This window comes from Moschus berezovskii, chromosome 22, assembly GCF_049115385.1.
Source record: "Moschus berezovskii isolate FMDL1 chromosome 22, NW_MosBer_1.0, whole genome shotgun sequence".
Taxonomy (NCBI): Eukaryota; Metazoa; Chordata; class Mammalia; order Artiodactyla; family Moschidae; genus Moschus; species Moschus berezovskii.
Window position 1 is genome coordinate 37,388,614 of NC_142481.1, and position 26,211 is coordinate 37,414,824.

The 26,211-nt window shown below is 41.4% G+C and overlaps 1 protein-coding gene across 4 annotated transcripts in view; it reads left to right on the forward strand.

Moving 5' to 3' along the window:
• Positions 1-3,488: 3,488 nt before the first annotated feature.
• CSNK2A2 (casein kinase 2 alpha 2) overlaps positions 3,489-26,211 on the forward strand; it is a 35,340-nt gene continuing 12,617 nt past the window's right edge. For 2 of the 4 annotated variants that reach the window (XM_055412646.2, XM_088829986.1), the window contains exons 1-5: positions 3,489-3,933; positions 4,715-4,826; positions 12,875-12,976; positions 15,606-15,656; positions 24,700-24,759. In XM_055412646.2, coding sequence (XP_055268621.1) covers positions 3,830-3,933; positions 4,715-4,826; positions 12,875-12,976; positions 15,606-15,656; positions 24,700-24,759 — 429 coding nt within the window. In that variant the 5' untranslated portion in view covers positions 3,489-3,829. The remainder of the gene's footprint in view (positions 3,934-4,714; positions 4,827-12,874; positions 12,977-15,605; positions 15,657-24,699; positions 24,760-26,211) is intronic. The other 2 variants (XM_088829988.1, XM_088829987.1) reach the window with 2 other exon arrangements.

Sequence of the window (26,211 nt, forward strand, 5' to 3'; positions counted from 1 at the left end):
TTGTGTAACCCTGAATTAGACTCATCCCCAAGCCCCCACGCACAGAGTAATTATGGGAAGTCGATTCAGGTTCACGGAATGTCCCTTCCCTGTTGGCCACCCTTGCAAAGCCACTAGCCTGTCCTTCTCCATACCCAAGTGAGTCTTATTCCTTCAGTAAGAGCTGTACTGGTACCATCTCAAGTTGCCCATCTTAATTGACACCAAGCACTCTGAACAGCAAACCAGCAGGAAAGAGAGGAGATGGGTCTCTCTACCAAGTCCACTGGGTGCCCAACCTACCTACAAGAAACCACAAATGCATATTCCATTTGGCCGTGGGAGGGCTGACTGCAGGCTTCAGAGCTGAGTTAGCGAAGTGTCAGCCAAATCCAAGGGCATGTTGCACCAGACTGTTGTGTGGGTGAGTCTTCAGGCATCCCGCAGGTGTGGGAGCAGGTTACAAGAGATGGGTGTGCGTTAGGCGGTGAGGGTTGAAAGGAAGGTGCAGAGACGGTGGGTGGGGTCAGAGGTGGGCAAGGGTGGAGGTGAGGAATGGGGCCGCAGCTGGGGTTGGACCTAGTAGTTAGACCTGTAGCTTGGAACCATTTTGGGGTCATGGCTTCCCTTGAGAAGTCTATGGATGCTAAGGAAAGAATGCACAGACACACACACACACATATTGTTCCACAAATTTGCATACAGCGTCAGGTTTCCGAAAACCTAGGAACTTCAGCCAAAGGCTCAGGATTAAAAACCTCTGTCTAGACTAGTTCACAGGGACTTGTCAGAAAGAAACCCTATGGCTACACTAAGAATCTGATAATGTTTGTGTCTTCTGTAACAGAGGCTTGCAGTTTGGGGAATTAAATTCCAAAGCCCACTTAACCCATAAATACTTCATTTTCTTCCAGTTTTTATTTTGAAAATTTGCAAAGGACCAAAAAATCACAAGCTCATGTAACCTTCAATCACACTCTTTGTCAACATACAGTCAACATGTTCCCCTATTCTCTCTCCTCTCCCTATGTATGCATAGGAACCCATGTTTTTCTGGAGAATCATCTGAGAGTAAATTGCGGAAGTTATGTTACCACATCCCTAACTTGGCTTGTAAATCCTTAGATCAGGAGAGTCACCCCCTAAACACAAGGCAATCCTCACACTCATAAAATTTAACATGGATACAATATTTTATGTAATTTACATCCTATATTCAAATTTCCCCAGTAAGTACTGATCTTTTAGCTGTATTCTTTTTCCTTCCCTTCCTCCCTCCCTCCGCCTTTCCGATCTTTTTTTTAAAATTCAGGATTGAATCCAGGATGATGCGCTTCATTTAGTTATCTCTCTCAGGTGCCTTTGATCGAGAGCCCACAATTCCCGAGTTTTGTTTTCTGGTGTTCTCTTGTGACTGTGACCTTCTTGAAGAGTGCAGGTGCTGTTTTGCAGAATGCGCCCCAGTTTGGATTCAAGTTAAAGTTTTGGGGCAAATGTTGTGTCCCTTCTTGGTGCATCATATCAGAGGGTCAGTTGGTCCCTTATTGATGATTTAAGTTTGATTCATGATTAGAGTGATCCCCTTTGTAATTAATGCCTGCTTTGTTTTCAATGAATACAGTAGGGTAACATTGTATTCAATGAAAACCTTGAGCTGTGGCAAATGCTGGGTGAGCCAGCAGTAAAAATCTACTCAGTCTTCCTTCTCAAGCTGTTTCTGAAGCGGACAATGTCCTAGGAAACTAGCTACAAAATACAGTTTTCTGAAGAATGTGGGTGGATGCTGAGATACAGCAGGATCAACTCCAACATTTAAAATGAACTGAACAGTGAGACTTGAAGAGGAAAAAAGGAGTCAAGCACAGGAAGATAAGAGTAGAGGGGGTGGAAGTGACCCTGGCCACGTCCAGGGTCAGGAAGGGAGGCTAGAAAGAACTGAAAGATGTGTACGTGGTGATCTCAAGGAGGGAAAAGTCATAGGAGAAGGTCCTGATCTGATTCTAACAATATTGAGCATGTAGCATGTGCTAGACACTCAGATTTTAAGAGCTTTACATAGTTTGTTGTTGTTGAGTCGCTAAGTCATATCCAATTCTTTTCTGATCCCACAGACTGTAGCCAACCAGGGTCCTCTGTCCATGGGATTTCCCAGGCAAGAATACTGGAGTGGATTGCCATTTCCTTCTCCAGGGGAATCTTCCCAACCCAAGGATCGAACCCATGTCTCTCTCATTGGCAGGAGTATTATTTACCAGTGAGCCACCAAGGAAGCTCCCCTTTCACAAGGTTTAACTTGTCTAATTTTCCCCATAGCCCTATGAAGTAGGTGCCATTACAGTTTTTATGCTGTAAAATCTACAGCACAGAGAGGGTAAGTTGTTGGCCCAAGGTCACAGAGCTTGTAAGTAGCAGGGCTGGGATTCAAACCTGGGATGGATCTGACTCCATAGTCTGTGCTCTTAACTATATCAAAAAAAGAGGAAATAGAGTCTCATCTAGAGAATAGAATATGAAAAGAAGATTAGAATCAGAGCAAACTGGGGTGTGTGAGGAAGTTGTGTTGATTAAAAAAAAAAAAAAATGTGGGATGGGAAAGCAAGACAAAAGAAAGGCCCAGAAGATCAAAGAGAGAAGAATGTTTAGGGCTAGAAAGAAACAAAATAAAATAGGCCAAGGTTTGGTTGGCCACCCCACCCTCAGTCTATGCCCAACCCCCAGCCCAACCCTACAGGCAGGACTCTCACAATTCCTCTCCTGCTGTGGTCCCGAACAAAACCAGAGTATTTCCATGATCTCAAAGTATCACTTATTAATTATGGGGGGGAAAATAGGCGCTGTAAAGCGAGCAACCTGACTGACTCCAGCTTAATCAAGTGTCCGATGTGGACATACAGAGGGGTCTTAGGGAAGGTTCTGGAAGGAAATTTGGGGGACAGTGTAAACGAAGGGTTTTATGAGGAAGGCGCTAGATGACAGAGAAGGGCATGTCTTGAGGTTCAAGGGTCTATGGGTGACAGGTCAGGGTCCATTGGGGGGAAGACGGCGTGTCTCTGGGAAGGAAGGGGAAATCTTACGACGGAGCGGTTCTGAGAGCGAAGAGCAAGTCATTAGGAAGGGACTTGATGGGAACAGTTTGGGTGACAAGGTCACAACAGGGTCCGTCCGGGAGGCTGGGGTGGGTAAACTCTGGATGACTAGAGGGCAGAGCGTCTGGGGCAAGGGTCTCTAGGGGAGTCCTCAAACGGTATACGAGGCATAGGGCTCCAGGGCCGCAGCCTGCAGGTGGGGTCGAGCCCGCAGTGAGCGCGGCCCGCCAGTCCCAGGCTGAGGGGACCTGGAAGCGGCCGTGAGGGGCGGGGCCGGGGCGGGGCCGGCCGCCGGGCGGGTCCCCCCGCGCTGCAGGGGGCGCTGTGAGCCGGGGCGGGCGCTGGCCGGGCGGCGGCCGCTCCTACGGAGCGCGGCCCCTTTTCCGGGTTTCCTCCTCCTCCTCCTTCTTCGCCGCCGCCGCCGTCGCTGCCCCTTTCCCGGCCGGCGGCTGCCGCTGCTGGTGCCGCCGACAGCGCCGCCGCCTCGGAGGCGCGAGCCGAGCGGAGGCCGCCGCGGAGCGCGAACGCTGCCCGCCCCGCCGCCCCGCCGGCCGCTCCAGGGCCGGGCCGGCTCGGCCGGCGCCCCCCGCGCCCCCCAGCCCGCCCGCCCCCGCGGGCCCGGCCTGGCGCGGCCGCCCGCCGCCGCGCTCCTGCTCCTCCTCCTCCGGCGGCCCGCGGCCCGCCGCCTCCTCTGCCCGTCGCCCCGCGCCCCTCGCCGCGCCGCCACCCTCGGCGCCCCGCGGCGCCCCCCGGTCCCGCCCGCCATGCCCGGCCCGGCCGCGGGCAGCAGGGCCCGGGTCTACGCGGAGGTGAACAGCTTGAGGAGCCGCGAGTACTGGGACTATGAAGCTCACGTCCCGAGCTGGGGGTAAAGCCGCCGCAGCCCCCCGCCGGGCCCTCGCACCCCCACCCCCGCCCGGCCGCCCCCCGCCGCAAACCGCACTTGCCCCCCGCGGTCTGTCTCCCCGCTGGGCCCGCGCCTCTCCGGCTCTGGGGTGGGAAGCAGACCCTCCCCACCATATTCTCGTCTCTCTCTCCCTGCTTCTCATCCCTTCCTCTCAGCCGTGCGCACCCCTCTCACCCCGGGGAATGCTCTCTTACTGACAAGTGTAGGGATCCAGGGACCAGAGCCTGCTGGAAGTGAAGGAGCAGCCCTTCCTTCTCACGCGTTGGGGTTTTTGTTGGGGTGGGAAGTCAGCAGCTGTCCTCTTGAGCTATTAAAATTCTCTGCCTTTTTGAGGTTTTTTAAATGAGGCTGGGTGGGAGGAAATTTTTTAAAGACGTCCAGATTCTCAAAGCGGGCGCTGTCTACCTTTCGGGAGTGAAGTAATAAGTCAGGTGCTGTGGGCAGAGGGGCACCTGTGAACCTCCAGGATGGATGCTCTGCTCACCTCTAGATTGGCTCAGACCCCTGCCTTCCCACCTTGTCTCCCCCTAGTTATGAGGGACCAGTTAGGTTAGGAGCTACGTCCAGGGAAAAGGGCCAAGTTTATGTTGTGGCTTTCATTTAGGGAATGAGTTATGGCGTGAGATATATAGACACTTCCAAGTGCTTGATCAGTGGAAGCGCCTGGATGGGGATGTGTAGTGGGCATAGGCTTGGTTAATCCCAAATCGTGGCATTTATGTGTTCTTCTTGTCTTTCCCAGTAATCAAGATGATTACCAGCTGGTTCGGAAACTTGGTCGAGGAAAGTATAGTGAAGTATTTGAGGCTATTAACATCACCAACAATGAGAGAGTGGTGGTAAAAATTCTCAAGGTGAGTGTCTTATGATTGGCATTAAAATTTCTTTTTCACAGATCAGAAGGATACAAACTACTCCAACCACATTCTAGAATGAGCAGGACAAACTCATTTTGCAAACCTTCTGCCCCATGTCCCTCTGCTACTCCTCTCTCGCTGTTTTTGTTTGAACTTTTTTTCACACAGACCTTTTTCAAATCTAAGCATGGTAGTTCAGGAACATCTTTGTTCTTAAATGTAATTATCGGCTCCCAGAGTGAATATTCCAAAGAGCCTTCATTTGTTACAAACTAAATAGGTATTCACATGCAAGAAGAGCTTCATGAAGAGCGCAGTTGATCCAAAGGCTCCTTGAGCACTGAATTTGTTATTCCAGAAAGAAAGATAGAAACAGAGTAGCTTCAAAGAGGAGTTTGAAGCCTGAGTGGAGGAAAACGCTCCAGTGAATAATTGCTTCTTTTTCCTCCTTTGGTGATAAAAGTTTCAGATGGGGTACATACAGTGAGCCTACAGGGCCAGGGAGGTTCATAGTTGCTTAGCAGCCAGTAAAAGTGAAGTTGGGAGCAGTAGAGAGTACACTTATAATCACTGAAATAATGATTGAAACAAACCAGCCTGAATCTGGTTTAGCAGCCTAAGTTTGTAACAGGTACACACTTTGTCATCTCTTGGATGGAGGCATGATCTTACTAAGTATGAAGAGTTGGCTAAATTCTTTTCCAGGTAACTGATTGTGTAGCTTTGATAATGTTTTACAGAGTGGACTAAGAAATAGTTCTTAGAATCTGTGAAGGGTATTCATCATTGCCAGATTATTTCATTTGTGTGCATGTCATTTAGTGGAGTCTTGAGGTGACCAAAGAGCTAATTAATATAAGCACTTTTACACAAACAGGAGTTCTAGTATGGCCATTTTGGAGAGGCTCTGTGGATAAGAATGTAGGATTGAAAAGCTGTTTTTGTGATCTTAAGTAGAGTTAGGGCAGCTGTGTCCCTATTTAAAAAGAGCAGTCAGGCTTGGACTGTGTGAAAATTGCTTTTCAGAAAAATGAGCGACTCTGCTGGTACTCAGTACCAGCCTAGCCTAGTGATGAAGAGACAAGATTCCGGTTGAGAGAAATAGGCAAGTTACTTATTTGTGCTGTCAGAAACGCTGGGGGTAAGAAGTGAGGAACTGATATGGAAAATGTGGAGCTTCTGACTCTCCTCTCCCCTCAGTGTGAATTGCACCTACAGAATCAGGTCATCTTCTTTGTTATTGTTTTTCTTCACAAGCATAAATATTTAAAAAGATGCTTTCTTCAGAGAAGTCACCTGGGAAAGCCATACAGCTTTTTTCTTAATATATTAGCATGAATATTTTTACTATAAGCTGCTTACAATCTCTCTAGGAAGTAAGCAAGGCATAAATTGAAGTTAGGAATAGCCACATTCCATTGCTGTGCATTTGGAATAATGAACTGCTGACGCTAAAGCAATTTCAGAAAAATGTCTAAACTTTCATGTGATGGCAGCATTTTTAGAGTAAGCATGCAACTTCCTGTGGTGTCTTTTTTGAAGAGAAACAACATTCAGGTGTACATGGACATAACAATGTGTTCAGTTAGAGAAGCATCACATAGCTCTTTGGTCATCTTTGTAGGGAACTTCATAGCTTCAGTTACGAGATGGTTTTTTCCCTGCTCTGAAGATTCACAGGATATGTTTAGGAAACCCTGTATGGAAGCCGAAGGTTATAGTTAACCCACAAGAAATGTAGGCACAGAGAAACATATCTGACGTCACTGTGTTGAAGTAAACCTCAGCCAGGGCTCCTGTTTCCTATTTCTCCTGTCTCTTACTGCTCATTTTGGCATTGGGTTGTAAGATCTTAACGTTGAGCACAGAGTAAGTTCCACTGTTCTGAAATAAGACTTGGGAGGCCCCTCTGATGTTCCAGCTGGCTCAGTGTTGTTTCTTGTATCTTTTCCACACAAGTCCTTCTCAGGGTGCAGCCCACACCACCTTGTTTCTGCTGATGAAAAGTACACTCACTTTTGTTTTTCCAAGCACTGTGACATTTCTATTCAGATTTTGTCTGTCTGAAGGATGGGGTAAGAAACTACTGATGGTATTGTTGGCTTTTCTCTTTCCAACAGGCTGAATTAAAGTAGATTAAAAGTATTGTTTTTTTAAAAAAAAAGAATAGGGCCTTTATCCAAAGTTATGTGCCCCTATTCAGATAAGTCAGAGTTATGACTAATACTATTAATGTCATGTTTGGCCACAGGAAATTAGTTCCTTAACAGAATGCCAGTTGCTCATAATTTGAAAGATTCCAGAAGAGCTTGCTCTTCATCTTGGCCTCCTGGATTTCAGCCGCAGGAAGGAACTTCTCTGTTGATAGGCACGTGGTGACCAAGACAGAATACGTTCCTTGAGGACAGGAACGGCCTGCTCCTTTGGTGAATGTTTCCATCCAGTGCTTTCCAACATATGAGAATGGTTGGATGATGAATGACCGCAGAGGAATTTCTTATCTCTTCATTTACATCAGTAGATGTCTAAATATTAATAAGAGGTTTTAGGAATTTAGAAATTGGTGAGCAGAACATTTCTGTCTGGCCTGAATTGAGATTCTGAAACCGAAATCTTGAAAGAACACTTCCCAGTCAGTAGGGAGGTTGTGTCTTTTTTTGACAGAAACTGTTTTGAGAAGGGGGGAGGATGGTAAGGGTTAATATAGCAGGGCAGAAAGCCAGTTTCATGCCTAAAGTTTCATCTTTTGATTTTGAAAAATCAATTTTTCAGTTCCTTTTTAGTACCTTTTAGGAGAGCATGCACAGAAATAAAAGCATCTGGCCACTTTGGACAACTTTTAGCACTTTGTGAGTATCACCTCTGTGTGGATTTCATCTCTTCTTAAAGTTCTTGGGAAGCTGCAGATTCAACTATTTTCTAAATAGAAGTTAAAAGCAATACCAGATTTTAAAAAACAAAAGTGCAGGTTTTTGGACCCGTGCTGCAAGTATGGGTCTTAGGCTTCCTGTAGGTATTCCTTCATATAGAGTTTGTCCGTTCCCTTTGCTGCCCCCCAAGTTAATTCTCAAGCGTCAAACAAAGAGTGGTAGTAATACAAGTTTAACTTTGTACTGTCAGGAGGTAGTGTTAAAGATGATTGATCCCAGTTCCTTTTTAGTTACTTCACAGTGAGCTGGTGGCTATGGAGGTTTTATGAAAGTGATGTTTTTTTCTATTTCTATTTTCTCAGCTGGTAGGATTTTGCCCTCCGTTTTCTTTTATTAGGCAAGTGTACCAAGACATACACTACGTGAAACAGACATTAATGCTGATACGTCTCTTGGTATAAAAAGAGGATTGTTAAAGTATTAAAAATAATACAAATTTTAAATATTGTGAACAAGTCAGTGCTGTATCCAATGCTGTGGTTGTGGGGTCAGAGATTCAGAGTGTGGTCAACCTGTGAAACAGAATCACATTAGGGGAGCATAAATATTATTAGAACCCAAACCTGTTTTTACAGATAAAGCAAGACCCAGGAGAACCTGAAATTTGCTCGGGGTCCCATGGCCAGTGGGATACAAGCATTGGGTTCATGACCTTCTATCCCTGTTGCAGAGTCTTGGTAGATGTGAGGGGCACGAATGGGACATCAGCTGGATGTTCTGAACTGAACTGGAAAGATGGATAAGCATGCACTATAAGTCAAATGGAATTTGTTTGTTTCTCATGATTTTTATAGGTGTTCTTCTGGAAGGAAATACCTGACGTCAGTGGGTTGCTGCTTGATATGTGGGGTAGATGAAAGCCCGGAGAGCTATAGGAACTCGGACTTGGCTTCTGTGGTTTGTATCCACAGCAGCATATTTAACATATAAGTGAAATGTTACTTTCACTTATGTTACTTTCCTTTCTTGTTTGACATTATAAGGACCAGTGTTTTTATACTTTTTTTTTTAAAACACTAGGTTTCATCCTAATCACTTGCTAAGAGGGCAGAGCCAGTTGGAGAAAGGACTGTACCATCCTCTCTGTGAGATGCAAAAGGCCTACTATGTGCCTCACTTTTAAATTAAAAATTTTTTAAATCCTGAGGGTAACAATTGCCCTCAAGAAATTGATGTGTTTGGGAAGATGAGAGTTGAAACATCAGGGGGAAATTTGTTGTGAAGAATAAACACTGCGCAAATAATGTTGATATTTAGGTCAGTTGCAGTGGATTCTGCCAGGGTAATAAAAGCCATCATCCAGACTGAGCATTCTTTCTGTTCTATCCTACAGTCCTGACAACCATTGTTCATTGCAATTGTTTATTGCAGGTGTTGAAATTAAAATCTTAGTGGGGCAGTTGTTGATTTGGTAGTGAAACAAAAGTAATCCCAGGTTTGAAAGTTCTGAGCTGTGTTCCTGCCTTCTTTGAATGTATCAGTTCAGTTGTGCTTGGAAAGAAATTAAAACAGGGCTTTGCCTGTTAATATTTGCTGGAATTTATTGAGGTCATAATTCTTAATGCCTTTTAGTAGACATTAGCTTGCAAATTCAGTCACAATTAAATGCTAGTAGTTGAAATCATTCTCAGATTCGGCTTTTTAAAGATCAGCTCTGAGTAAATAAATAGGACAGATAACTGACTTTATCAACTTTCGTCTTTCTGAGCAGCCATCACTAAATTGGTCTTTGTTTTAAAATGTTTAATGTTGCTGAATAGGGAAAGGGAAACAGGACCGTTTTGAACACGATTTGGATCACATTGAATCAAGACTCTGCTGACTACCTGGGACTCTTCACCTGAGGGCAGAAACCTGAAAAAAATCTTTTTTTTTCTTTCTTTTTAGAGCTCTTGCACAGAAAATTTTAAAGGAGTTTTTCCCCTTTAAGTACTCTCTTTAGGTGTATGCCAAAATTCATTTCCTATTAAAACTTGAATTAATACTTTAATTTCTTTTGTTTAGCTTCTTTATCTACTAGACTTCGAGTATAAGTTTTTTTATTTTGTTAACAGATAAACTGAATCAGTTAGAGCCAGATATTCTCTGAATTGGGATAAATGAACCTTAGGTGAGAGAAGGGCTTTTAATCTAGCATGCAGATGAAATGTGAAATGGTGAAATTGTGGAAATATATTTTCCACTTTAGTGGTGGCGAGTGAGTGTGGACAGTGGGCTGGAGGATCAGAGCAGCCTTATTTCTGTAAAAATTCATGGTCTGTCTTCCTTCAGAAGCCAACGATCCGCCCTTATAAATCCTTTTTCTCTTGAATTCTATTTATAGAATGTAAATCATCGCAGTCATAAGTATCTGGGCGTTCATTGGTTTTTCGACTTCTGGGGGTCTCTCAGGTTCAGACGAGTAAGCTTGAGGCTCGAGAGAGTTGTTTGAAGCCTGATTCCTGTAGAGACTTGGTGCCCCTGCTTTGGAGGGTAGTATCCTGAGCTGTTCATCACTTTTCTTAGTCTTTTGGTTTTTTCTCAGTCTGTGAGGACTCCAGCTGCAGTGTGACTCTATTTTGCCACTTCAGATTTGTCCTGCTCTCCCCAGTCTGACAGGTGACAATTGGGCAGTCAAATGTGCTTCACCTCTGAGTTAGCTTTAGACATAGTGAAAGATATGTTCATCTGAACTGGATTATCTAGGAACTGGGTGCCTGCCTGATATGTTGCTGAATAACAGAACAAGGCAAGGCTCTATAGGGGACATTGTCATAGGAGCAGCTTATTTCATGGTTACCTTGTACTTGTTCAGTTTTAGAGGGAGAGGGGGGTTTTGGTGAACACAGGCTTCTGGCCGTTGTTTTTTTTTCCTCCCTCTGTTGCCACTCCTACAGATTTGTAACTGCTTTCCAGGAGTGGATGACAACTCTAGAATTTGTTGGGGCTTCCCTGGTAATTCAGTGGTTAGGATGCTGAGCTTCCATTGTGGCAGGGCACAGGTTTGACCCCTGGTCGGGGAACTAAGATCTCACATGCCTTGCAGTGTGGCCAAAAAAAAAAAAAAAAATAGTATTTTCTTACGTTGAATATACTGGTTGCATTTGATTTTTCTTTTAACTTTTTGACAAAATTTCAGACTACCGAAAAATTGCAAAAATTCCCATATATCTTTCATGCAGATTTCTTAAATATCCTTTTCTCTCTTTTATTTATATATATACATACATATGTTATACATCCAGATATGTATGTATGTGCTGATAACTGTATTTCTTTTACTTGTCTTAAGTGCTTGAAAGTATGTTGTTTATCCCTAATTTCCTATATATCCTAAAAACAAAAGCAGTTTCTTATATAACTCAGTGCCATGATCAAAAATCAAAAATTAATATTGATACAGTGCATTTAGTTAATCTACAGCCTGTGTTCTCATTTGCCAGTTGTCCTTACAATGTTCTTTATAGCAAAGGAAAATCCAAGATCGTGCGTTACATTCAGTTGTCATATTTTTTTAATGTGGAGTACTTGTTTAGTCTGTGTGTTTCATGACGTAAACATTTTTAAAGCCTGTAGAGTACTTATTTTGTAGTATATCCTTCTCTGGCTGTTTTCTGACCAAGTTTGTGCTTGATGTGTGAGTGCTTCACTTTTCCAAAGTATTGAGTTCCGTAATTATGAAAAAGGGAGATAGTCAAATTCCTCAGTGGACATGGAGAAAGAACCTCAGTAGCCAGATCTGTTCTACTGAGAGTCCTGATTAAATGGAATGGGCACGATTATGGCAGCTGGCTTGGAAGAATGCAGCCAGACTCCAGTCTCTCAGTTGAGCACCCTCTTACAGGTGATGCAGGTGTTCTGTGCTTTATAATCTCTTTCTGTTTTGTGTTCAAAGCTGTAGCTTGGTGACCAATAAGAGATGATGGTTTCTCTGACTTGTGTATATATTACGTTTCCACCCATCCCACTGCCGCCGCCACCACATAGACACAGTCTTTTTCCGTCTTTTCCATCATGGCTAATCCATTGGGCTGTCTTTGTCTTGCCTGTGCTGTTGTAACAGTATCTCAGTGAGGCAGAACTCCTTTTCCGAAGTTACGATTCTCCCATGGCAACGCTTGGGAAATGAAGCACAGTGGCTAAGGGTGAGGCCTGCAGAGTCAAGCTGACTAGGTTTGAATCCTGCCCCTGCTCTTTACTACTAGCTGTGTGATCTTGGGCAAATAGCTTAACTTGGCTGAGTACTACATAGGAATTTTATGAGAATGAAATATGAAAATAATGGACCTAACATCTATCGACTGCTTCCTATATACTAGTTGCTGTTTAACTACTTTATAAAGCATAATTGATTGATAATGCTTATTTTTCTAGAGCTACTTTTATTATTCTTCAGACTCTTTAGCCCATTTATGACAAGAAATAACATGCATAATGTTGACATTTTTGATTAAGGTTTCCAGGTTGCCTATCTAGCAGATTGAAAGGTTAGTGAGTAGCAGGGGTTTTCGGTCACTGCTGTGTCAGAGATTTGTCTTTTCCTTTGCTGATCCATCATCTCTTCCTTTAGGAATGGGGTCTGTTGGGAAGTTTTACTGGCTCTGAGCTGATTTCAGTCTAGATATTAAGGAAATGGGAGTGGTGACAGGAAACGGGAGCCAGCAGCTGGGAAACAAGTTTGTAACTTGATGTCAGTGAACTGTTCTTCACTCCTGGAGGACAGAATTACACGCGACCCGTTGGAGGAGCAGGTGTCTTACCAGTTTGTTTCGTTTTTCCATTTCTGAGTGCATGATAGGCAGCTGTTGAGAGCTATAATGTCTTCTATTGGGCAGTTAGCTAGTAAACATTTTATTTTTAAAGTATGACATAGGCATTCAAAATTTCATGTGTCCTAAATGTAACTACTTAAAAGATTTGACATGTAAACTGTATGAGTCTGTGAATTATTTCACGTAATCTTCAAAATTCTTAGGGGCAGGCCCCTCTTAAACCTCATTTTCTTCCCCCATCTTCTAATTTAGACATGGCCTTGTGCAAGACAGTGCAATAGCCATTTGACAGAAACATTGTTTTAAAGTTTCATTTATTAACTTCAAAAGGAGTCTTACTTCTGATTACTCTTGTGTATTTAAGCCAGTGAAGAAAAAGAAGATAAAACGAGAGGTTAAGATTCTGGAGAACCTTCGTGGTGGAACAAATATCATTAAGCTGATTGACACTGTGAAGGACCCTGTGGTAGGTGCCTAGTTGTTGAAGGGGAGAGAGAGAGGGAGTGTGTGTGTGTGTGTGTGTGTGTGTGTGTATGAGAGAGAAGAGAGAGAACCTGAAAATAATGGCAAACATTGTCATAATATGCTGGGAATGATTGTGTTTGTCTTTACTACTAAAGGATTTTGAAAACCAGAAAAAATCACGGTGGCCCAGTGATAAACTAGCCACTACCACTTTTATGGAACCTTAAAGCATTTGTAGAAAAAAAATCCCTTTCGCAGTTTAATAGCCTCATTATTTTGATTCAGTCCACGAATGTTTGCTTCAAAGCTCCCTTATGCTCCTGCTTTTCTCCCAACTTTGAAAGTTTATTACTGCCAGTTAACATTATTTTACCTCACTTAAGTAAGCCTGACATTTGAAAATCTGGGTTTACAGAAGGAGATAGGAAGTATGTCCATGTGGACACTTCCCGTGGAGAACTGAACAGATCACAGACCCCTTGAGGTCACTGTCTTGCTGTTTCTCATGCTGGTCTTTAATTCAGCATTCACCATTAGGGCTCACATGGTATATGCAGATGCGTTTATTTTTGTTAAAATGCTTAATTTTTAGCCATTTAAAATATGCTGTTTAATTTTGTTTTCTCGGAAATAACCTAACCTTAAGTGTTTATGATTAGGCAAGCTTCCCATCCAATTTCTGTTCTTTTACCTCTTCTACCTCAAATATTTCTCTCTTCTCCCATGATAGCTTTTTAAGAACATCTTTGCTTCTGTCTGCTAAAGACATTCTCATATGTAGCCAGCATGCATTGAACACTTACTATGTGCCAGGCATTATTCTAAGTGTTTAACAGAATTATATCATTTAATCTCTAACAACAGTCCAGTTGGGTGGGTACCATTATTGTCCACGTTGTCACAGTGTACAGATAAGAAAACAAGCCTACAGAGGTTAAGTAAGTTTCCCAAGATTACAGTTCTTCCTTTGGATCCTAAAAAGATTGAGAAGGATGGTTACATGATAGATTATATCTAACTGGCATTAAAAATATATCCCAGCCTGGGCTTCTCAGGTGGCGCAGTGGTAAAGAATCCTCCTGCCAATGCAGGAGACCCAAGAGATGTGGGTTCAATCCCTGGGCCGGAAAGATGCCCTGTAGAAGGAAATGGCAGCCTGCTCCAGTATTGTATTCTTGCCTGAAAAATTCCATGGGCTACAGTCCATGGGGTCGCAAAAGAGTCAGACGCTGCTGAGTACACGCATACACACTAACACACAAGTTCCAAAAGTAGGAATAATGACTGTTAAGTGAATGAACGTTAAAGGTTTACTATGTTTAAAAAAAAAAAAGGTATCCCAGCCTTATCAGTTCAGATTGATTTTACAGTGAGTAACTCTGGACTGCATGATCCTTGGAAATGGCCTGCTTTGTGAGCCAGTATGTAGTTTTACACCTAGTGCATCTCTGTTTTGCTTTATATATATATATCTGTGTGTGTGTGTGTTAACAAAACTTTGCAGTTCCTGTCATTATTTTTGTAATGTTACTTACAGCGTGCGTGTTTTACATGATACGTAATCAAAGTAAATCAAAGTGAATGAAAACCAACAGGGAACCCTCGTCCCCTAACTTGTAGGGGGACAGGCTTGCTCCTAGGCTCTAGAGAGATCTGGTGGTCTTCTTGCAACCTTTCACCACTGGGCTAGCGAGGAATCCTTGGACTGCTCCTGGTTCTGGTAAAGACATGCATGTGTGCACTGTGGCCTGTTTGCTAGGTAACTTTTACCTGCTTCCTTGAGCGGAACAGCACAGCCAGAAAGATTTTCATTATTTTATTTCTTTCTATAACCTTTAAGCCCCTGCTTTTCTCTCAATTTTGACAGCTTATTACTGCCAATTAGCATTATTTTACCTTAAAACCTGACTTTTGAACGTCAAATGTTGACCATTTTGTACTCATTACATTAAAATTTATAGTGCTTTGAAAATACTTGATTTTATATGGTTTTGGAGGGGAGCACATCTTTGAAAAGAGACATTCTCTAATTATCCCTAGCCACGGCATAATTTCCCATTATACCTTAGTAACAATCATAGACTTGGGAGTTTTTTTTTGATTGTGGAAAGACCAATGGTAAATTCCCAAGACCTATGATAGTTTTGTAAAATGTGTCTGGTTCATTAAACCAAGGTGAAAACTTACTCTTTGTAGTTGGCAGGCTAGAACAGTGCAGAGTATATACATCTTCATACAATGTGCCAGGCCCACTGACAGGTTGGTCAGAGAGTAGACTCCTAAAAAACAAAAACAAAACCTTTATAATGAAAACTGCAACCATTTACAAAAGTAAAATGAATAGTATAATGAACCTCTTTGCACATGTCACCCAACTTTAGCTCAAGTTAATCAGCTTGAGGCACTTTGTTTCATCTGGACCCTACCCACTTCCCCACCACCCACCATGCCCAGTTGTTTTGAAGCAAATTTCAGTCATAACATTTCAAGGGGATTCTTTCTTAATAAGCTCTCCCTAATGAGTGAATCTCTCTTTCATCTAAGTGGGATTTGGGGATGGGCCAGTATGACAGAAGCAAATTAAATTTATTGTTTGAATACTTACGGAGCATTAATATTCTCTCTTGCAGTCAAAGACACCAGCTTTGGTATTTGAATATATCAATAATACAGATTTTAAGGTGCGTATATGCTGTTTCTTTCTGGCATGGGGTTAATGGGGAGTGGGGAGGTGGTGGTAATTACTGTCAATACTCTGGAGCACAAGGGGACCAGGAAAGGTCATTGCTGAGAGCAGGAGATAACATCAGATGGATTTCTTACAGCATTAGTACAGGACAGAAAGTGGTTAGATTCTTGGGGTTGGTGAAATTGAATATTACTCTTTGCCCTGCTTACTCTGAGAATAACTACTAGGCTGGGTCTAAGTTAATGCCTTATGTATAATGCTCATGTAGTAGACATCATGGGTGGATGTTAATTTTAATTTTCATAGGAATCTTACATTCCTGATAGGAAGTGATAAATGGATACAGAACTTGTGTGAAAAGAGTCAGTATTGTACCTTGGATTCAAGGTATCAAATGGTGTGTGTGTTTATGCACACTGTATCCAAAGCAAATGACAGAATCACTGTGCTTTTAGAAAAGCCCTATTTTGGGGGCTTTCTTCTATTTACAGTGCATGTTAGTTTAGACTTTAAAGTGTTCTAAAAGCATGGGTTTAAGCTGATTTTTCATGAATTTGTGTTTATTGTTGTTCAAACACTGGAACCTTCTGATGAGAGATCAGACATACAGAGCATGGTAGAGCATAATATGAAAACCAATATAAAAACAAATAGTAGTGTTGATTTTTAGGGGCTTTTAGGTGATTATAATTCTTCATCAGTGTAGAAAAGGCTTGTGATTTTGTTGTGGTGGAAGTTAGGAAAAACCCCAGTCAGCAATTGAAAGATGCTGTGCTAATGGGGAGTGATCCTTTTGGGTGAAAATAAAAGAATTTTATCCTCACATTTACTTTTTCTTAAGTAATCACTCTAAAATAAAGTCAGTAAAAATATGCACAAATGGGTATTATGCCTTATAAAACATAAGCAGGTTTTATATTCAGTGCAATCATCCCTTGGTGTGAATGGGAGATTGATGATTGGTTCTAGCCCTCCTCCCCAGAATACCAAAACCCAAGGCTTATATAAAAATGGCGTTTATTTAAAATGGCACAGTATTTGCATGTAACATACACACATCATAAAAGATGATACTTTAAATCATCTCTATTACTCTTTATACCTAATACAGAGTAAATGCTGTGTAGGTAGTTGGTGGAGCACAGCAAATTCAACTTTGTGGAATTTTTGTTTTTTCAACCTATGGTTGATTGAATCCTCGAATACAGAGGGACAGTTGTATAGCTTTTCCCATATGAACAAGTTTCCTTGTGATGTAACTCCTTAAAGGTGAACTCTGAACAGTGGGATATATATTTCTTCATTAACTAGCAGAGTGGTGCTTAGCTGGTAGAGTACTGTGCTGTTATATGTAACTGATCATACTTTTGCTATGAACAGCTGAGGTTTATTAAGAATGTCTGTGATTGGTAATGTGTGTGTGTTTCTTAAGAAGCAGGCTTTAATGAAACCAAACATTTTTGTAATGGAAGTTTAAAAGCTTGTCTTAATGGAACTTCATGGTGAAATCCCTTAGGTTTCAGTGCTTCTGCTTCCTTAGTGAATTTGTACCAGTTATATAGCCACACATGTAAAACGTTTACTTCACCATGTTTGTGTTTCTCAGGTTGACAGCTGCTCTGTTGATTTCATGACATACAGAAGATCAGTTTTGAATTCCTAGAGAAATCTGACTTTGTATGAAGGAGATGTTTTGATGGCATAGATCCTCTAGGAGCTTCCTTTAAAAGGATCATGGGAAATTGATGTTTTTTTGAGGCTTGCAATACCTGAAAACATCTTTATTTTATCCTCCCAATTAACATATTTGCCATGATAGAGAATTCTAGGCTGTAGTTAAGAATTGCCTCAGAATTTTGAAGGGATTGTTCCACTATTAACCACTGAAGCCACTGGTTTCATCTTATGTGTGATCTGCCTTTTTTTTTTTTTTCTTATGAAAGCTTTTAGTATTTTCTCTTTTTTCTCAGTCTCTGAAATTTCACAGTGATGTGCTTTCATATGAGTTGCTTTCATCCTTTGTTCTGGGGACTTACTGGGCTTTTTAGTCTAGAAACTCATGTCTGTCCGTTTTGGGAAAATATTTTTAATGTTCTTTTCTTCCCTTTCTTCTTTGTTCTCACTTTCTAGAACTCATTCAAATGTTAGACTTCTTATCTTGGAACTCTATTTTCTTCTCTGAATTTTTAAAAATAGTATTCTGTTCTTTTTATGTTTTATGTCATATCTTCTATTTTCTCACTGAGTATATGTTTCCCCCTCCCCGATTATGTTTTCTTCTTTGTGTCTTTTTCTGTTTTTCTTCCAAATTCCCTTTTTGGGGGTGTTTTTGGTTTTTGTCTCTGTTACAGTTGTCTGAAACGTCACAGGTTTTGAACGCCTGTGCCTACTGTAGTGTTAATGAACTACTGATTGTCAGCTCTTGTCTCGAGGATACAAGCCTGGCTGCCAGCATCTTAGTTGAGGAAAGCTATAGGAAGTGCCTTGTGGACTTAAGATTTAATTTCCCCTTTCCAGTGTGGTGTTGAAAACAATTTCCTACTTGCAGTTCAGTCTCTTTGCCCTTTTTCAGTGATACCTGGAGTCACCAATTTCTGAGCCTTTCTGTAGTTTTTTAGCGTGAAGTGTTTGCTACTTACTGGGCCCCGTCTGCTGGCAGAATGTTGGCAGAATTCTCAGCTTTTTTGGTCTGCTCAGTCAACTGGACATCTGTTTTACAGCTTCAAAATTGGTTGTCTCTTCCATTCTGTTAGTATTGTGGGTGAATCCACCCCCTGCTTCTTTTACAGATATTTTTGAGGAACTTTGGGAAGAAGCAAAGGTAGGGATGGGTTGGTTCTGCCATTTTATTAAACTGGAGGTCCTTTTTAAATGTTCAAGCCATGCCATTGTAATCAACTTAAAAGATCTTAAATATCAGGTAGCAGCGTATGTGTGATTTGGAAGAGCAGACTAACAGGAGAAAATCACTTTCTTTTCTGGATAGTATAACTGGCCATAAGTGGGGAAATTGGTTGATTTAATGTCTGTGTTCTTCAGGCTTTTTGTTTTGTCCTGTGTCCATCTTATTAGGAAAGGTAGTTTTTATTTATTTTAGAGTCCTTCTGATTTTGGTATGAAGGTTATACCAACTTCATAAATTAGATAACTTTTTCTTTTTGTTCTCTGAAAATTTATATAAAATGGGAATGATCTAGGTGGTAGGTGTCTTCTGAAGTGGGGAGAAGAGACTTTGGACTACACGTTCCTTTTTAAAATATATTCTTGGTTAAAGTTTTATTCCAATTTTATATATCTTCCTAGGTCTATTTAGATAATTATTTTTAAAGCTGTCTAAATTATATTCACATAACGTTATTGACAGCATTCTCTTAGAACTTAAAATTTCAATGTGCCTGTAATTATGCCTTCCTTTACATTTGTAATATTATTTGTACCTTTACTTTCTTTTTTCTCTTTTTTAAAAAACTTCAGATTGCTAGAGATCTCTTAATGCTTTCAAAAAATCAGCTTTTGGTTTGTTCAGATAGTTTTTGTTAAGTTTTTATTTCATTCTGTTTCTACTCCTGTATTAATTATTTTCTTCCTTCTTTCTTTCATGTTTTCTTTTTTGGGTTTTCACTGTTTTTCCTGTTAACTTCTTGAGTTGACGTCAGCTCATTTGATTTGTTTCTGTCTGTCTTGATTGGTAGTAAGTGTGCTTTTAAGTCTATACAACCCCAAGCACCATTTTAGCCACATTCAATGGTTATGTAACTCATGCCTATATAGTTTTCAGACTACAAGTACAAATTCCAAACTTGTGGGTTTGGAATTTTTCCCTCAAACCTTCTTCCCTTTGAAATTTTAAACATCTACTGAAAATTGAGAACAGTAGCACAGTTAATACCCTTACATTACCTAGATTACCGGTTGTTACTATTTTGCCACATTTGTAGTTATTTCTTCCCCTCCTCCACCCTACCCTCTTTATCTTTTTGTTGAAATTATCTTAGAGTACAGTTGTGGACATCAGGATACTTCACTCTCAGATATGCCAGCCCTGGAACTAGGTAGGCCATTTTCCTACATAACCACAATACTGTTAATACTCTTAAGAATTTTATATAATAATCCCATCTAATATACAGTATAGAGTTTATATTCAAAAGTTTCCAGTAATTGTCCTGGATACGTCCATTCAGGATCCACTTGGCTTTTTTGTTTTGTTTTTTAAATGATTCTTGGGACCTCCCTGGTGGTTCAGTGGTTAAGACTTTGAGCTTCTACTGCAGCGGGGTACAGGTTGGATCCCTGGTTGGGGAACTAAGATCCCACATGCCCGCATGACATGACCTCCTTCCCCCAACCCCCCACCAAAAGATTCTTTTAATTGTTTCCTTATTGATTGCATTGTGTCCAGAAAACATGATCTCTATAATTTTGATGTTTGGGATTTGTTTATGGTTACTTTGTGGCTTTGGTACATGGTCGTTTTTTATATCAAACTTGTTAATTTAGATCTTATTCAGATTTTCTATGGCCTTGCTGATTTTTTTCCCTTGATATTCTATTTTGTGGTAGTGGTACTGGTTTGGTCAGTTTCTCCTTAAAAATCATCAGTTTTGATTCATATATGTAAAAATGATGATAAAAGATACATGGTGATATTTTGAATAAAAGACAAAACTTGAAAACAAGTGAATAGGAAAAGCCAGTTTCTTGAAGTTGGAATGAGTAGTTATAGAAAACTCCCAAACTCAAAATTGTCTCAAGGAAGCTAAGGTACTGTTTTAAGGTAGAGTTTTTGTTGAGACATGGGTCTCAGTTTTCCATTCCTTTGGAAAAATGTAAATAAAAGTGAACATGCATTTTAAGTAAAATATATATCATCTGGGCATTTAAAAAATTTATACGACATCCCAAATGGATTCCATCTTGAGAAGATGGTAGACCCATATTAATCCATGGAAAATGTCATATCACTCACATAAAATTAGACCTTGACTACCTGATTACCGGGAGTTGGTGATGGACAGGGAGGCCTGGCATGCTGTGATTCATGGGGTCGCAAAGAGTCAGACATGACTGAGCGACTGAACTGAACTGAACCTGATTATCTTGAGGCCTTGTTAATGCTGTTGAGGTTTGATGTGGAGATGGTGCATTCACAGACAAAAAGTTTCCTTACTTGGGGGAACAAAATTTACTTTTATTATAGATGACTGACATTTTGTTATTTCTCTGTAAGGCATTTTCAAGTAATTTGTGGTAACTTTGATGTGCTTGATTGATGATTTGTTCTGCTTCCTTAAATTTCTAAAAATGTTACCCTTGGTTTCCCTCTGGATTTTGGGATTGTGTGTAAACAGTGCCTGCTGCATTCGACACCTTTCACTTTCACACTCCCCTCACTTTTTCTTCTCCCTTCATGGGGAACACTGGTTTCTGGACGTAGACCATGCTGTGTATGGCAGGGAATGTGTGTGTAAGGTGAGAGTTTGCTGTGTTGGTGATTTCCCTTTCTGGTTGCAAACCTTCTTGAAGTGAGAATTCCTCTTGAATGACGGTTGTCAGGAATGGAGGCTTGGAATCTGAAGCTGCACTGTGACCGGACCTCAAGAACTGTTTGTGTGTGGACAACATGAGTGAGGCCCCCTGTGGCCATTCCTTCCTGGGTGTTGGTTTTACATCAAGAGGGCACTGTGATTCTCTTGAGCAGATTTCATTTTTCCCATTCTTCTCGGACTTTCTGAGGTTAATTAAAAGTTCCAGGAAATTTCTACCTTGGGCCCTTTGAATAGTCCTGGTATGTAGCTGACTTGTAGGTCAATGCCAGTGTGTTTGAGGCTTTGGAACCAAACTAGGATTGGTGAATAGTTTCTTCCTCAGCACCTTCGTAGACTTCCGGGAAGTGTAGGGTTTTTCAAGGTCACTTACTTTATGAAAATGTAAGTAAAACTAACTTCCTGTCAGTATTTGGCAGTTGGTTAGTTAATTTTCTCCACGTTAGCTAAGAAGAATGGAGGAGAAGTGTGGTTCTTGTGAAATTTCCCTTCCTAATTTGTCATGAAGCCTTAGTACTTGTGTTTCTTGAAGATGGTTTTAATTCTGTTCCGTTGACTAGTGAGCATCATCAAAGACATTTATTGACTACCTTCTATGTGCAAGCTCAGAAATGCCACACATGGTGTGAGGTATATAAAACATGTCATGCTGCCATGCAGGGACTTAGAATATAGGCAGAGTTGTACCTGGTTATCAAGCTTGTACCTTGACATGCTTGGTTGGGGGAGGGGAAGTTCAGAGGTCTTGAGTCACCAGATCAGTGACTGCCAGCAGCCACGGCACCGATTTGACCCCGTCACGCATATGCTGTGTGATATGCAGGGGTGGCAGCATAGGACTCGGCATGTGGGCAAAGTGAAGAAGCCTCTCATTGTTCACAGCAGAGAGAGAAAGCATCTTGAGAATTCCAGGTCAGTGCCAGTACCCAAGTGCGGAATGTTAACTCTGGGGACACTGCTGCTGTCAGTGTCCTGGGAGCACCCCAGAGAACAGTGACCTGCCTGGGGATTCAGAGAAAGAGGAGACCACTGTGGGCTCTGAGGAGCCCTGGTGGAATGGTTATGACTTTACCGGCTCAGGTAGCAGGGCAGGCATTTTGGATTTGCCAGAGGGAAGAACAGAGGTGAAAAACACAGGTTTGTTTGATGATAGTGGGGAACTCCTCAGGGCTTCAATGAGGAGAGCTACAAAAGCCCGACTCTAGACTCATTAGTCCTGTTACAGGTGTAGTTTGGTCTCCTCCTTCCCAGAGCTGGAAAATGAGAGGGAATGGCAGTCTGTCACTCAGGACTTCGTGATGCATTAGACCTAAACACTATAGTCAACAGGTGTTTTTTGTATTATTATTGCATTAAAAGCGATACTGGTTGGAGTAGCTGGAAATACTGCGTTGGCAGTCCAAGGACACCTGTTTTATGCCTTACGCCATTGCTTGGTATGGATACCACATGGTACAAAAGGAGAGCCTTCCATGCATGAGAAAGATCCAAATAATAGCCCACATTTGTTTTCTGGAAATAGAATATTCTAGCCCTCTGCGGATTATTAGAAAATGGTCTTTCCACTTTCATGGTCTGTTTATTGACTTGAGGTTCACCTTGGCGCCATCTCTGGGTGTTATCTCCTCAACTCTCAGAGGCAGAGCTGATTTGGCACTCAAGAGGTGGTGTCCCTGGCCTGTGTCTGTGCACAGAGGCTGTCGGTCGGTGTGCTACTGAGAAGCCTTTCTTGCTATGCAGACCTGAGGGAGAACAAAATGCCTGGGTGTTTTGTTACGAGTGAGTCTCTCCTGAGCAGAAGTAGTGGCATGTTCATGCCATTGGGCCTGAAAACGGTACAGTCCAGGCAGGGTCAACCTCCAGTAGTGGAGCAGCTCCAAGGCCCCACCAGTATACTGGAAAGGATGTTTTCATTCTCTGTAGTGCTCTGAGTGAATCAGGTGTTCTTACTAAACTAGAGGGAGAGTTACTTATAAGGGGAAATTTGAGAAAGAAACTAAGTCCTGGTGTTAGAAAATGTTCGGTTTGATTCTTGGAAAATTTGTTGTTTCTCCTAAAAGTGTTTTCAAGAGGGTAGTATGTTTACATAGATCTAAGATATTAATATATGGGCTTCCCAGTTGGTGCTAGTGGTAAAGAACCCACCTGCCAGTGCAAGAGACATGAGATGTGGGTTTGATCCCTGAGTTGCTAAGATCCCCTAGAGGAGAAAATGGCAACTCACTCCAGTATTCTTGCCTGGAGAATTCCATGGACAGAGGAGCCTGGTGGGCTACAGTCTGTGGGGTCACAAAGAGTCGGACACAACTGAAGCAACTTAGCAAAATATTAATATAAAGTGGTACACAGTGAATAGACATTCTTGCAGATACAAATACTCATATGTAGTTGTAGTTTCTACCCCCTGCTTTTATACTGACACACTGTATATACACTGTTATGTTCCCCTTGAAGAGAGTCCCTACATGGCTTGAGTCTTCCAATAAAGAAACAAAATAGGTTCGATAAAGGTGTACTGATTCATTTTATAGAAGGTGTGGCTTGAACTGATGGGAAAAAAGATTTACTTGGAATTTATTGTCTAAATAATAATACAGTTTCAGACAGGGGTTTGTGATGATTGAAATGAACCTGGATATGCTAGATTCTATTCTCTCTTAGAAATTGACATTTAAAAAAAAACAAACAAAATTCTCAATCCAAAACCAATTTTGGATTACCAGTTATGAAAACTGTCATTTGTGTCAGTTAGGCCTGGAATCATTTTCAGAACCCATATCCATCCATGCTTCCCTCCTTTCCTTCTTATTTTTTTTAAACATCTCACCCTACCACTCCTCTCCCACACCCCAAACATCTTGCATCTTTAGTTGTCATCAGTTTTTGCCTATAAAGTGTTCTTTTTTCCAGCTTGAAATTGATTTTTGGAGGATTGGAGGGTTTTTTTTTTTTCCGTTAAGTCTCTTACCGTGTCCAAATGCTATAGCAGTTCATTTTCCTCGTGTTTCATGAGCAGACTGTCTGTCTTGCCACCATTTTACCATGTGGGCTGATGAAGATTTTCAGGTTCTACTGTCCACTGGGAACTCGTTTCTCTAAAGTAAACTGTGCTGCTGCAGTGGGGCTCATTTGTTTGAAGTTCATTAAGAATATGAGGACAGTTGGACAACTTGGACTTCACCTCTATAATGTAATTATGACTGTTGAAATCATGGAGCACTTACAGAAGTTTTTAAAAGATCCAAGTTGGTGTAAATGGATTTTTTTTTTTTTAATGCCTTTGGAATTTCTAATTTTTTTCTTCTGAAGACTGAAACGTTAGACTTTTGTCTTTAGTCTTTGCCCTCATTTGTTCCAAATCAGATAGCAAGAGGTTCTGGGGTTCTTGAGTGACGTAAGCACCAAGTTTACAGAGAATAATGACGAACTTCAGGATAGCAACAGGCAGTAAGACTAAATTAACTTTCTGTTTTCTGAAATCCATTCCAGCAACTGTACCAGATCCTGACAGACTTTGATATCCGGTTTTATATGTATGAACTACTTAAAGTAAGTAACAGTCATAAACAGTGAATTCTTTTCAGGATTATTCATTAAAGGAGTTTTTTGAGAGGACATAATAGAACTCAGGAAGAATATATCTGACACCCAGAGAATAATGGGTTTGAGGTGAGGGTGGGTGGATAACTTATTGAGGCTCTCATTGTGGGATCTTTACATAGAAACTTTCCAGCGGACCTGAGAAAAATGACCATGTTAGGGGTACTGGGGACATTATACCAGAGGTTAGAATCTCCGTCTTCATAACTCTTGTTGGTTCTTGGTTTTTAATTGTTTTGTGTTTTGCTGTTTAATTAATGCTTATTAGTTTTCATTACTTATCAAATCACCCCAAACTTAGTGACTTTTAGGAAACAGTTTATTATTTGCTATAATTCACTGGATTGGATGGGCAGGTCTTTTGTTCTGGGTCAACTTGACTGAGGCAAGAAGGTCCAGGCTGGAATGGCAGCCGGCATAGCTTGAGGTCTCATCCTCCAGAAAGTTGCTCTGGGCTACTTCCTGTGGTGGTCTCATCAAGTCCCAACAGCAAGACCGGGCAGACCTATATGTAAGCCCTTTTCAAGCCTCAGCTTTTGTTACGTTTGCTAATGCCCTACTGGCCAAAGTAAGGCACGTGGCCAGACCTGGATTCAAAGGGTAAAGTAGTAGGTGCCACTTTTTCACGGGCAGAGCGTTAAGTTACATCCTGGAATGACATGCATATAAGGATGGTGGGCATTTTCCAGCCGTCCTGTTATTGCCATTTCTCATCGTCCCTTTCTTATATGAGACAACCTACCCTGTAACCTACGTGTTTAGCCCTGGCTAATTAACCTGGACATGCAAGGAGGTGATGAGTGGATTTTCTAGGAGACTTACTAATCCCAGGACTGAAATTTTCAGGTGTTACTGATTGACAAAGTAATGATCTTTTTTAGTTTGTCTAGGTAAAAACTTAAGTAAAGAATTGTAAAAAGGTTTGTAAAATGGAGTAGACTAATTTTTTTTAGGGTCAGGGGTCACTAAGAATCTAACAAAAACTATGAGCCACCCCCATATATGTAAAAATATACATATAACATTACATAAAGTTTTAGGATGGAATGCATGGATCTCAATTTAAGAACCTCTGGAAGAATGTAAAGGTGTCCTTAGATTAGGTCACAGCCTCCCAATAATAGTAATAATACACGTCTTTGCAGGCTGGTCATTTTAGTGGCCCCCAGTGCCTGATGTCCTCTCTGTCTTCTGGAGGCAGCAGCTACATGGTGGGGGTCATACTTTCTGCTAATGAGGCAGAGAATCCCAGGTGAAACTTGAAAAACATCTTTCATGCCAAATGGTCAGAAACTATTAGGTTTTTAAATTTAAATAATTCCCCCAAGGAATTTAAGAGCAGTCAGTCACTCCACAGGGAAGCCAAATAGTGAACTTGGTGAAAGAATTCATCCCCTTACT